Source organism: Neolamprologus brichardi, chromosome 20 (genome assembly GCF_056152115.1).
Source record: "Neolamprologus brichardi isolate AB-2024 chromosome 20, ASM5615211v1, whole genome shotgun sequence".
Lineage (NCBI taxonomy): Eukaryota > Metazoa > Chordata > Actinopteri > Cichliformes > Cichlidae > Neolamprologus > Neolamprologus brichardi.
The window spans coordinates 24,223,744-24,236,793 of NC_142123.1; the positions used below are offsets into that span (position 1 = coordinate 24,223,744).

The 13,050-nt window shown below is 40.6% G+C and overlaps 1 protein-coding gene across 1 annotated transcript; it reads left to right on the plus strand.

The window, feature by feature from the left end:
- Positions 1–431: 431 nt before the first annotated feature.
- zgc:113278 (Translocating chain-associated membrane protein 1-like 1-like) lies at positions 432–10,564 on the plus strand. The gene is made up of 11 exons (XM_087834074.1): positions 432–843; positions 1,632–1,692; positions 2,863–2,981; positions 3,721–3,837; positions 3,922–3,980; positions 4,899–4,983; positions 5,521–5,591; positions 6,167–6,271; positions 6,357–6,500; positions 6,587–6,747; positions 6,863–10,564. The coding sequence occupies exons 1-11, from the start codon at positions 724–726 to the stop codon at positions 6,934–6,936; spliced, it is 1,116 nt and encodes a 371-aa protein (XP_087690200.1). The 5' UTR covers positions 432–723; the 3' UTR covers positions 6,937–10,564.
- Positions 10,565–13,050: the final 2,486 nt, after the last annotated feature.

Here is a 13,050-nt window from a genome sequence, read left to right on the forward strand (position 1 = left end):
CCTCAAGAAGTTAGAAATATGCATCCAATCCCTATCCTGCATAATTTGTACCTATTTATTTTGTCAGATAACCTCACAACGTGCCCCACACAATGACTGTGTGAAAGTTTTCTGCAACCATTTGTCAAATTGTCCACAGAAACATGTTCTTTGGCCTACTTTGACTTAAAAAAAAATCTGGTCACACCCCCTGCTGGCTTCCGGGAGTGTAACTAGTCACCAGCTGCTATTTTGGTAGACAGTATAATTTTCAAACACGCCAATCATTTAAAATAACAGTAAGTCTTTAATGCATCACCATACGTGGTGATTTAGCATCTCTGCCTGCATTTCCTGAAACCTGGAGCGCGCTTACGTGGGGAACGTGAAGGCACCACGGGCCCGGGTTCTCCTTCTACGTCAATGACACTGGGCGGTTCATGAATGGGGTTTCGAAGTGGGAGGGCCCGTCATCTGACTTCAGCGGGCAGCAGGAATAAAGTGGGTGTTGTGCTGTGGTGTTTGGCTCGGTGCGATGCGTCTTCATGTCTGCTACTAAACACACGAGCAGCGGTTCACTGTGCTTGCGGACTACGGCGGAGGGATCGTCCCAGAGCAGAGCGAGCATCCGTCTGTTGAGGCCAGGAGGCCAGCAGCAGTGCAGCAGGGGAAGCTAGCTCCAACCCCGCTTAGACTCAGTGACAGCAGCCCCGGAGCCAGGCAGCCAGGCAGAGTCGGTGAGCCATGGGTTTCCGCAAGAAGAACAAGAGCCCACCGGTGCTGAGCCACGAGTTTGTGATCCAGAATCACGCCGATATGGTGTCGTGCCTGGCCATGATCATCCTCCTTGGCCTGATGTTTGAGGTACAGTGTGACTGGACGAGCTGTTGTACTTAGTCGATTTATGTTAGCTGATGCTAACTCTCGCTAGCTGGGATGACAGCAGCACTCCAGTGACAGGGCGCTAGCGTGTCTTTCTCCTTACCTTCTCATGTGTCTAACTGATTGCCAAAGAAGATGGTAAGGAGGCCCATTGGCACAGCTAACAGGTCATCTTACCACCACTCTAGACTAATGCACTGCCTCTCTCTGGCTTTTGACAACAGGATGGTCAGGAAATATTTGCCTGCGTGCCACACATTTGATTACCAGCCTTTTGATTCGCCACAGCTGACTAGTACCTAGCCATATTTGAAAGGACTAAGATGGATTTCCTTCATCAAACATGTCCACACCCAAACCCTGCTTCCAGAAGGGAAATGTCTCTCCACTTTCCAAATCAACTTTTTTTTTAATACTCTGTGTGAATATATTGCATTTTATGATTTATTAATTAAGAACATCTCAGCTGAATTTCCCTGATGCACTTATACTGAGTCATTGTGCCAGTGGTAGTGAAGACCCCTGGGAGCCCCTGCAGGCAGCTCCTGGAGGTCTCTAGACCCCAATTATGAGAATAAGTGGAATTCCACATGCTGTAGCTGCTCTGCAGCACTCACTCCCCACATTTCTCCATTTTTCACTGCTGATAACAAAACTGGGAGCTAGATGCATTGGTGCGATTCAGTTGTGAACCTCTGATTGAGGTAAAGTTTACTGCATTGCATCCCAATGAATTCATCAATAATCAAAGTGTTTTCTTGTCATTACAGGTCACAGCAAAGTTTGCCATCATGTTCATCACAGTTCAGTACAACGTAACTCAAGTTCTTGGTGAGCCTATATTATTCTGTCTATTATTGCACCCTTTCACTGTTCTGAGGCCTGTGCTACAAAGTGAGTTCAATATACCCAGGGTACATTTCTGTTATCTGGGTTAACTCAGCTTAATGCTGGAAGCCAGGCTAAGCAGTCCCACAAAGCTAGTTATCAACTCTCTAAGTTAACCAAGGGTATCCCCTGCACAGTCACATGTTGGCAGCATCTGACCAATCACAGCTGTTGATAAGCGTTCTGGCAACAACTTTTATTTATTTAAACTCTAAAGAAAGATTAAACTAGAGGTTGAACACAAAATGCACACTGGGGGGGGAAAAACAGCAGTGTGTGAGAAGAAAAGCGCTGTAGACTCACATTGTAAAAGTGTGTTATCAGCACTTTGGTCAGTAAAACTAGAAAGCAGCTGTGCTATTAATAAAGTTTGGCCCATTCAAAGCCAGGAAAGAAAGCTGGAATAATGACTGTATAATTTAACACGCGTATCAATATAACAGCTCTGTCATTAAGACAGGTAAGAACCCGATGGATTATAATTGAGTATTTTGTTAAAAATGATGTTTAAAAGAGAGTTTTAGTTTTGTTTTTTCAGCTGTGGCCTTGATGGTGTTTAACAGTCTGTGTGTAATGAATACATTTGAATTCTGTTTTTAGGTTTTTGCTTAGGCAACATGCAAATTTGGTATCAGTTCTTTTCCATTTTAGGATCTTATGTTGATGCTTATAGAACAATGAAATAGTTTTACTTTTTTTGACACCAATGAGAAAAAAAAATTACCTCTAAGACCCGAAACTGATGCTCTTCAGGGAAACACAAAGACTTCAGATGCTGTTAAAAAAACTTTAGACTCTCCTGCTATCTGAGCACATAGGTCAAAGGGGTTTTCCAGGAACAGAGTCGGTACATTCTGGAGAATTCATTAGTCAGTAGGTGGTGATTTCATACCTGTTGATCTCTAAACTGAAACTTGACCTGCTCCATAACAGGTTAGCTTCATAGCTGGTTCACTTCCCGGTAAGAAGTGTTCCACCTGTGTGGTATTGAAAAACCAGGGTTAAGCCTGAAATTACCTGAATAAAATGAAACACTGCTTTGTAGGTTCTAAGTGCTTCACCTTATTTATGTTTTTGTTTTTTCTTGTTTTTCTTTTTTTGTCCTCTTTGCAGATGAGAAAAGCGACCCAGTCAACCTTTACCAGTATGGCCCTAAAGACGTGGCCACTGTGTTTTTTTACCTTCTCATTGCAGTCATCCTTCATGCCTTGATACAAGAATATATTCTCGACGTGAGTACATCGGCTTGATGCCTGACCTTTTTTCCCTCTCTTTCAAAACGGGCTTGTTTTTGATGTCGCAAATAAAACCAGAACTGTGCTTAACAATAACTCAGTCTCCCCTTTAACAGCTTGTGTACATGCCCTTTTAAAGCAAATCACAATGGCGGAAGGAACCCGTGCGTACAGTACTTTACAATGGTCTTTAGAGTTTCATTTCAAAAGTAGCAGAGTCTCCACTGCCACATGTGTCGCCTCCGTTATGTCCCTATTCTTTTTGTTGGTGATCAAATTCCATCCTTCCGTCCTTGCTTGTGCGTTCATTAAAGCACACTGAAACAATGCTCATGTTTCTCCTGACAGCTTATGGCTTTGATAATCGTTCTCAGCAGGAGAACAGAATGTTGTTAGATGTATTTTTACCTCAAAATCTCTTTTGGACATGTAACAGATATAACAGAAGGGTACATTTTTCTGGTCCTTTACTCTTAAAGGATAGAATCGCAATTTTCATACCTCTTAAAACAATAGTCCATGATTTTTTAAACGAGTTTCTCCAGTTCATCCTGGCTGTCAGCAGAACCACTCCTAATGCTCTTAAAGTTTATGAAGCAGGGACTTTGTCACCCCACTCTGACTCCTGTCTTTACCAGGTAGAGTTAAAAAGTGTCAGCCCAATTTTGTTTTTAATTTAACACTTAGGTCTGTGGCATTGTGTTCATTAGGTTGTCTGTTTTTACTTTTATTTCAGAAAATGAACAGGAGGTTGCACCTGTCAAAAACCAAGCACAGCAAGTTCAATGAGTCTGGGCAGCTCGCAGCGTTCTATCTGTTCTCCTTCATCTGGGGCTGCAGCATCCTAACAGCGGTACCAGCATCAGAAATCCAAGAGGTGCATTGTCTCAGCCTGCATTAGACCTCATCTCATGCAGTGTCTCTCTTTCTCACGCAGGAGGACTTTGCAACAAATCCTACTTTCTTATGGGAGGGTTACCCACATACTCGCATGGTGTAAGTAGTTATACACTCCTCCACATACTATAGACTCATAGTATTTAAAGCTGAGTGATTAATCTAAAGAAGAACGTACCTTCATAAGATATTTTCATTGAGACCTTTTGTTTTGAAAATATGAAAAATTAATCAAGTATTGTACTTGTCTTATTCATCTTCCACAAGGAAGGTGGAGCATGAGGTGGACTGGCTCCACATAAGAAAGGGTTGAAATGTAGATGAAATCCTAAATGGAAAACATCGCCACGAGTACTGGTTCACGATCAAAAGTGTAAGGTTGCAAATACGAGCGGCCAAATTGAATTTCCTGTAGGGTAGCTTGGAGGGTTAACACATGCATTAACGTATAACTGAATGTTCCAGACCAGCCAACTGTCCAAATTTTTCTAGAGGTGTCCACACTTGTGATAATAAGTTAATTTAAGTTTATTTGATTAGCATTATGTGATTGCTCCTCGCCCTCTTAATTCCTAAAGAAGCAGTAAGGTTGTACTTGGTTAACTTTCCTTTCACATGACTGTATCACGTCTGGCTTGGGAACACCTTGGGTTCCCACAGGAGGAAATGTGAGGAAGACAACATCATCATGCTCAAAATGCTGAATTTAACCTTTTTTCTTCAACTGTTTTCCAATCCTGCTACTGAAGTCTTTCCTGTCTGTCTGTGTCCAACTGGTAAAACAGCAATTCACATCTGAGAGAAGCGTTGGACTTGCATACGTTTTTAAGGGCGTAGTTCTAATTGTTCCTAATGGGTATAAAATGTGACAGACTCACAACTTATTACATTTTTCAGTTTTTCAGTCTGAGTTGGGGAATGTGATGTAATGCCTAATTAATTATCTGCGTGCCCTACTGCTGTTGACTCGGTGCTGAAAGGTTTTCTTGTCCTCTACACAACCTGTCCTTTGTTTAGTTTTCAGGTCAAGTTCTTCTACATTTGCCAAATTGCGTATTGGCTCCACGCACTTCCTGAGCTGTACTTTCAAAAAGTACGGAAGGTAAGGATGTCTTTCCCTTCTTTTTTCCCCTTTTTTTTTTCCTTCCCAAAACTGATCGAATTCCAATAAAAATACATTTCGGTTTTATGAGTTGGGGATTTTTAAGCTGAGCTGAGTTCCAATAGCAGTTGGAACTGAATTTTGATTTATCAGACCACGAGACAGAGTTTTACATCGCCTCAGGCCCAAAGAATGAAGCAGCATTTCTGGATCTTTATTTTAATTTGATTCACTGACTGATTTTTCTGAAATCATGCAGTGATTTGCACCACAGAGACATGTTTGTTTTTAATGCAGTGCTCTTTCAAATCTCTGCATTCTGTTTTATGTGTTTTATAAAGGGTTACATACTTTAAAGATCACTTGCTTGCCAAATTTCTCACTGTCCTTCGCAAAGCATATGTTGTAATATCTATCTATCTATCTATCTATCTATCTATCTATCTATCTATAATTTTTTTTTTTACAGAAAACCGTTTGCTTTATGGTTATCTGCTGATGCTAACAAACTCTCCTCATCTGTTTTATTGTTTACAGGAAGACATCCCACGCCAGCTTTATTACATTTGCCTTTATGTTGTCCACATCACCGGTGCCTATGTCTTAAAGTGAGTGCAATAACAGTTTTATCCCGAGGAAGAAATATAGAAGAAGCATGCATGTTACTCACAAAGGTCAACCAGTTAATTATCAGTTAGTTCTTTATTTGCGGTTGCACTCGAGTGCATAACAGTAAAATTAGTACATTATTATCCAATAAAGAACATTAACTTCCTATCTTACAGTGATCCACTGCTCTGTGTCACATAGGTTTTTTTTTTTTAAAGTTCTTTGAATTATGTACTGTGCATAGTTGTTCAGTTACCAACCGTTACACTCAGCCATAGTATTTCCTCTGATCATTTTTACACTTTTATTCTTCACCCTTGCAAAGGAGATTGCAGTCATAAGGTTTAATATTTTAAAGAGATCTTTTAAACTGCAGTCTTTTCACTTTGTTCATCTCCTTCAAAACTATTGATCCAAAAATAAAGTAATATGAGGAACTGATGAAAAAGGCATGTTCTTATAGAAAGCTATGTAGGTGACTTTTTTTATTTAAAAAAAAAAAAAAAATCATATTCTGAGTTACCCTCATTACTGTCATTGCTCTGCCGCCCTTCTCTGTGTCCTGCCCATACAGCCTTCACCGACTAGGCCTCGTGTTGCTGGTCCCTCACTACCTGGTGGAGCTTCTGTTCCATGCTTCACGCCTCTTCTACTTCAGTGATGAGAACAAGCAAAAAGGGTATGGCTTCTGTGCTCAATTTAGGATTTACTACTCTGTGGGTGGTAACGCCCTAATGCCTATTTTCTTTTGTTTTTCTTTGCAGTTTTACTCTGTGGGCGCTACTTTTTGTCATCGCCCGCCTCCTCACCCTCACACTCTCGGTTCTGACGTTCGGTTTTGGCCTGCCCCGAACAGAAAACCAGGGCTTCTCCCTAGCTGAAGGCAACTTCAATGTGCTCACCATAAGGTAGGCCCAGCTGGGATTTGAAGCGTATTGCACCTAGCCAAAATACAGACGGCAATAAACTTAAATTAACAACATCTGCCCCTCAGGATGACTTGTCTGGCAGCTATCTGCCTGACACAGGCCTGGATGATGTGGAAATTCATTAATTTCCAGTTGAAGAAGTGGCGAGAGCACAGCCAGAACCAAGCCTCAAAGAAGAAGGCGGCCAGCCCAAAGAGCAAGCCTCACAAAAGGGAACCCACAAGGGGTGAGTGTGCACTCTTTATTGTTGGGATTCTTTACTGCTCCGTGATGGTCGCTGATGAATATGCCAGTGTGAAATCAAATTGACCGGGACTCTTTCACTTACTTCGTCTTGTTAGGTGGAGCTGCCAATGGAGTTGTCAAATCTGAAGATAAAACCTCACCACGGGCAAGGAAAGCTAAAGCCTCATAGAGCTTCACAGAGGAGGAGGAGAACGAGTGAGGGAGTTCTGACAATGTGACGCTTTGTCTTTACACAGCTTAAAATTATGTGTACTGCTCCCCAAAACAAATGTTTAAGCACGCTAGGAAACCTTACATGACTGTCCCTTTTGGGGGGCTGAGACTCCTTTCCAACAAAGTTCAGTGTTACTGTCTGCTAGAAGTGTTTATTATTCATTTGGGTTTGCCGGAGATGTTGACAGGGCAGTTGTGGTTTTGATGCTTTACCAGGATGGATTTAGCTAATCAAGTGTCCTTTCGTGTAAAACTAAGATCGCTTGTCGGGTACTTTAAACTGAGTTGCTCTTTGGTAATTTGACACCGAATCAAGTTAACGTCACAGTACCTTAAAAAGCCACCCACTTCAGGGCAACTTAATATAAAGTATTAGCGTACACATCAGCTGTACAGGGTGTCAGTTAGAGTTTGGGCCTTTATTTCGTTTGGGGGGAAAAACACACAGGCTATGGCTCGTGTTCCAAAATGTAAAGCCTTTCTTGCTCTACGAAAGAGAATCTTTGATAATCTGCCGTTGTCAGGAAAAATCTCTTAAATTATTCACTCCAAAGGAATGTTTGGGCTATTTCCATATTTAGCGTAGCTGCAGTGAGAAAGGTGAAACTTGTACTTAACTCCTTGCCATCATTTAACAGCACCTGCCATTGAAATCCAACACGTTGCAGGATTGAGGCACTGTTATATTTTAGACTGCTTTTATCACTTACCCTGGTGATTGGCCTGTTGAGCCCTTTTCAGACATGGGTGATGTAACCTCGCTGGCTTCATCGGTCCGTTTAAGTGATGGCGTTCGGTCGGTCAAACAGGGCTCACTTTTCTGTTGCCGTTTCTCACGGTACGATGGATTGGGAATATGGAAAAATGCAACACAGAGCATTGCTATAATCCTAATCTTATTGCAGGTTACAAATGGATTTGGTGAGCTGAAATGTCACCCGTATTCATGTTATTGCTATGGATGTTTTTGGGCTGTAGCAGCTCACAAACATGTCTATGTCCCTATGTGATTACATTTAGACTGGTGTTTGAAGTGTGATGGGTAAATGTTATTGGCTTGACTTTTACAGAAAAGTCACCAGGAAGCCAACATGTCTGAAATGGGCTTTTACAGCTGTTCCTCCAGGTGAACTGACTTACCAAGAGGAAGCTGCACTGTAACCTGTGATGCCGCCACCGTATGCATTCAGTTAAATCTTTACAATGGCATGACTGGACGTTAGAAGGGGAAAAAGAACAAGAATTTGAGGCTGCACTTATGTCTTTTTATATGGTAATGTATGCATGACGGTTTAAGGCTAAAGACTTGAATGGCTAGTTCTTACCTGTGCTGTTAAGTTTGCATTTCTCTCTCACTCTCACACACACAACACACAACACACACACACACAAGCATTCAGTGGCCTTTTTACAACTGCTGCAAGAGGTTTGAGTTATTTATTTTTGTCATAAGCTACAGATACTTATTATTTTCTATGCTTTGAAAAGCTATAACCAGCAAACACTGCGGTACATAGCAAAACTGCATTTAGTTAATCCAAACAATACAATCTTTCTTCAAGTGTCCTTATAATGTTGGTGGTTTATATCACTGCTTGTGTTCTGTTGTGTTTGCCTTTCTCTCTTTACTTTTGTTTGTTTATGTTCTTGGGCATCAGGGGACAAGCGTTTCACCACTTACACCATAAGTTGCATCCGAGAGCAACGGGAGGCATGTTTGTGAGTTTGTATGCTTGTGCACTTACTCGTGTGTGTGCAATATTGTTTTGCCTACTGTGTATGTTTGTGAATTAACAGGGCCTGAATGCTGTTGATGCTGATGATGGTCTCAGAGCATGAAATTTGACAATCTGTTCATTGACTCCTGCCCGTTGGTTGTATTTTCACAGTAATAGCCTGTTCTTTGTTTCTCTTTGGGTCTTTCTCGGTTCCCGGCACCCTTTTGTGTGCAAAAACACAGAGTTGTGGGTTAGGTGTATGTTCTGTAGGCTTTCGGTTACTAAATGCTTATGTGTTTAACGTCTCCGCCTCTCAGATGTTCTATCCTGTGTGAGAGAGATTCTCTGATTGCCAAATGCGGCACTTTTTTTTTTTTTTTTTTTTTTTTTTTTTGTCCTCCTTTCTTCACCTTTTCAGTGATCCTGACATTGCTACGGAGCACATGTATTGTATTGCCGGTCAAACTCTTTCCTCTCACGGACCAAGTCCTGCTCTACTACTAAACCACTGTGCATGCGAAGCTCTGTACAGAAAAGACTGTCTGCACACAGCTGGAGTCTGGAGTCTTAGTCTAGAGCAGGGAGGAGGTGAAGATGCCATTCATTTCGCACTCCCTTTAGCGCTCCTTAGTGGGACTTGGGCTGTCTTTTAAAGCCTGTAGTCTGTGTATAGCAGTGTCAAAGGAGGGAAGGAAGAGCGGAGGACTTATGTACCAGCCTGTTATTAAACTGTCTCAGATGTAAAAGATACAAAAAAAAAAAACTGACTTAACCCTACACTGTACTAATGTATGTATCAGATTTTTAAGCTATTTTTATAGAGGGAAACTGTTGAAATTTACTGTTCAGTACACACGTAAATATTTGATTTGCATCTATGTTATGAATTGTTTTTGTTTGTTTTTATATACTAAAGAACTGTTTGCTGAACTGTTAGTGTGGGTATACATAGTGATATGAGTGTAAATTTTACTTAGCCTAATGGTTTATATAACTTCATGGCCTTACTAGAGCAAAGTGAACTCGGTTGTATAACACTACGCTGCAGAAATGCATTGCAGCTTTCACAACATGCATATTTAACACTGTCATAATGTCATCCACACGTTAGGATTTTTTTCTTTTTTCCATTTTGTTTGTGTCATTCTGACAGGTGAGAGGCCTGTTTTTAAAGCTAGCAGTGCAGAGTGAAAGCATCTGTGGCCTTTTCTTGCTCATCAGATGTCTCACTGTGCAACAATTAGGCCCTGAATCATGAGCCACACCGTGGTTGAAGGCTCCTTCGCTTTGAGACACAATAGCTTGTATAATCCCACGGAAATAAGCTTTTTTTTTTTTCTTTTTCTTCTTCCTTTTTTTTTTTTTTTTTTTAATTTATTTATTTTTTTGCATCATTGTGCAAAAAATGAATTATGGACCATAACACTGCTCACTTAAGGCTGTTTCTGCATTGACTATATTTGGTGAATTATAAATTGGAGTTAAAAATCTGTGCATTTTGCCATTATTGAAAATCAAGACTACAATGTAAAGCTGTATGAATAGCCTCTAGGTGGCAACCATCATTAATGCATTTGAACATGAAATTGCTTTTAAAAGGGGAAAAAAAAAAGAAAGAAAACGTGAAAAAACCTACAAAGAAAAGCCACACGATGTTTATTGTATTTTACTCATTTTGCATTGTCCTTATTTGTTTTTCTTTTGCTGCTTATTTATAGATGTTGCAATATTTTTTTTTCCTTTAAAATATGTTATCAGCTTTGGTATATATTTATGCAAATTCTTGTGAGTTCTGATCATTTTTCTTGCCACTTTTTTTTTTTAATTTCATGATTTCAATAAAGCTCCTGTTTAAAAAACAAAAAACAAAAAAAAAAACTTTTTTTTTTAACATCCCGCCTGCAGGTTAAATAGCAGACCTGTCTCCATGGAAACCTTATGAAAAAGACATGCAAACTATACTGCCATTTTAAAGTGCCCTATAAATTATGAGCCCTACAGATAATTATCCTTATCAGAGGTGAAACAGCAAAGAAAATGTCCTTCATAGAGCAATGATAGTGCGCTTTCATTATCTCACCTCCTGCTCATTACATCTTTCCACCTATTGCACTTAAGGATATATTTGTGGGCCTGTTTAAAATTAAACCTTTTTAATTCACACTATCCGTTGGGGACGGTGTCAGGAGATATGAGGAAATATTGACCAAATCGTACTCCTTGGCTAATTACCACAAGGGGGCAATGCTGAGCTTTTAGCCTGAGGGACAGGAACGGTCTGCTGGGATGTGGCTGCACACAGACCTGCATTAATAAATCACCAGTAAGAATAAGAAGGACAGACACAGGCTTCTCACACAATATGTACTACAAACCATTTTAAGTAAGACTTTGATGGGAAAAATGAAATGAATCAAACCGCAGATCGCACATTTGTTTATCCAAACATCAGCTCATGTTTTGCATGTCCACCACTACACGGTCAATTAATATTGACATCCATGGTTGGTAAAGAATGAGCACGAAACGGGAAAGAGACACCTGCAGCTCACTGCTAATGTGTTGTGTTGTGTCAGACTAATGGGTTTTCTCTGGACAATCAGACAGCATGATGGATCAGTGGGAACCAGAGAGGTAGTGCTGGAGCTCTGCAGGGTCAGCACAAGGACAGGAGTTCACTCACATGCTCTCCATCATGCACATACGCACACTGATGGCTGTATCTCCAGCACAAATACATGACCTGAACTTTCTGAGGTTGTGCTTTAAAAGCAGACTTGCGGAAAGAGTCCAGCTGTAAGGTCCAGCTAAAACGAGGAATAAAAATCACTATCCCCCTCTTTTTTTTTTATTTCCTTCCCTTCACCCAATGACGTTAAATCTGTCACTGAATCGTCAGTATTATGTGTAATTTCCATATAAATTAGCTTCATTAAAATGGGAGTACTTTCTTATTTAACGAAGCTCATTTGAAATTCTGTATTTAATAAGACATGTAATCCCAGACTTGCAGACTAATTGCCAACAATTAGCAGGACAGGAGCATGTATGTGTGTGTGTGTGTGTGTGTGCACGTGTGTGTGGGGGGTAATCTCTTGCAAGCATTGTGTTCCTTCAGTGTTATTTTCATTGATTGTCTAAAATGAGCAAAATTGGGCAGCAGCTGCTCTACCAGTTCGGTTTTGCTCGGTGGAGATCTAAGAAACTCATGACCTCATTGTTACTTGTGGGTGAGGTGAGTAAACGAGCATATGTAGACCGATGAAGGACAGAATGTAGATGGGGTGGAAACATCTGGAGGGATCTGAGAGGTAGGAATGTAAAGCAAATGGGAGCAGAGACAGAACTGTAAGGGAAAAAGAGATCAGTGCTATGATTTTCAGTACAGTGGCCATTCGAGGGACCAAATACAAGTTTGAGAATTGTCCTAGATTTTCCAGATAAGCTGAGGAAAAGTGAAACACACAATTTAATTCTAATAAGCTTGAAAGTCAGTCACCTTTATTCTTCAGCACAGCCAGAACTGTCTTTGCCAAGCTTGCTTGTAATTTCTTTAAGTTGTCTTCAGGAACAGTTCTCCAGGCTTCTTGAAGGACATTAAATGTTGACTGCCTTTTGTTCCATATTTGTCAGCACGATCTCAGACTGCATCAGTAATGTTGAGGTCTGAGCTCTGGGAAGGCCAATCCATGATTGATAATGTTCCATTGTGTTTTTCTATCTAGGTGTGCTTTTGCTGCATTGACAGTATGTTTGGGATCTATTGTCAAAACTATTGCCACTAATTTTCAGTCCAGTTCTTGTGTATTTTGGCATCAGCCTCCTTATTTCCCTTCCTTAAAAATGGCTTCTTGACAGCTGCCCTTCCACTGAGCCCATTTCTGATGGGGCACAGATGGATCAACTAAAAGGCCTGAAGCATCTCTCTGGTCCTGTGTGAGGTCTTTGCTGTGTTTTTCCCCAACTTATCATGGAAATTACTTTCAGATACTTTTCATCTGCTGTAGATAGTTTTTTCTGTGCCTGCTATCTTTTCTTTTATCCTGAGTTTATTCAGTTTTTCCAATATTTTATGGACACACTGCACACCATGCTGAAATGTGTCAAGCTTTCAGCCAATGCCTCTTTGGGAATCAAATGATTGCAGCAAGAATGCTATTTTATTCCTCTCAAACTGTGTTGTTGTGTCTGTGTCTTTATTGTTTTTGTAGGTCTAACTAAAGAAATGAGAACAAAAAAAATAGCCCATCCATACACCCATTTTCTACTGCTTATCCAGATTTAGAGAAGCACTTTCTTCACCCTGGCCACTTCTTCCAGCTCTTCCAGGTGGACGCTGATTCATTTACAAT

Coding starts and splice junctions, on each gene's coding strand:
- zgc:113278 (XM_087834074.1), top strand. CDS start 724: ATGGGTTTCCGCAAGAAGAACAAGAGCCCACCGGTGCTGAGCCACGAG. Junction 6,501..6,586: donor TTCAATGTGCTCACCATAAG/GTAGGCCCAGCT, acceptor TCTGCCCCTCAG/GATGACTTGTCTGGCAGCTA. Junction 6,748..6,862: donor CAAAAGGGAACCCACAAGGG/GTGAGTGTGCAC, acceptor TCGTCTTGTTAG/GTGGAGCTGCCAATGGAGTT.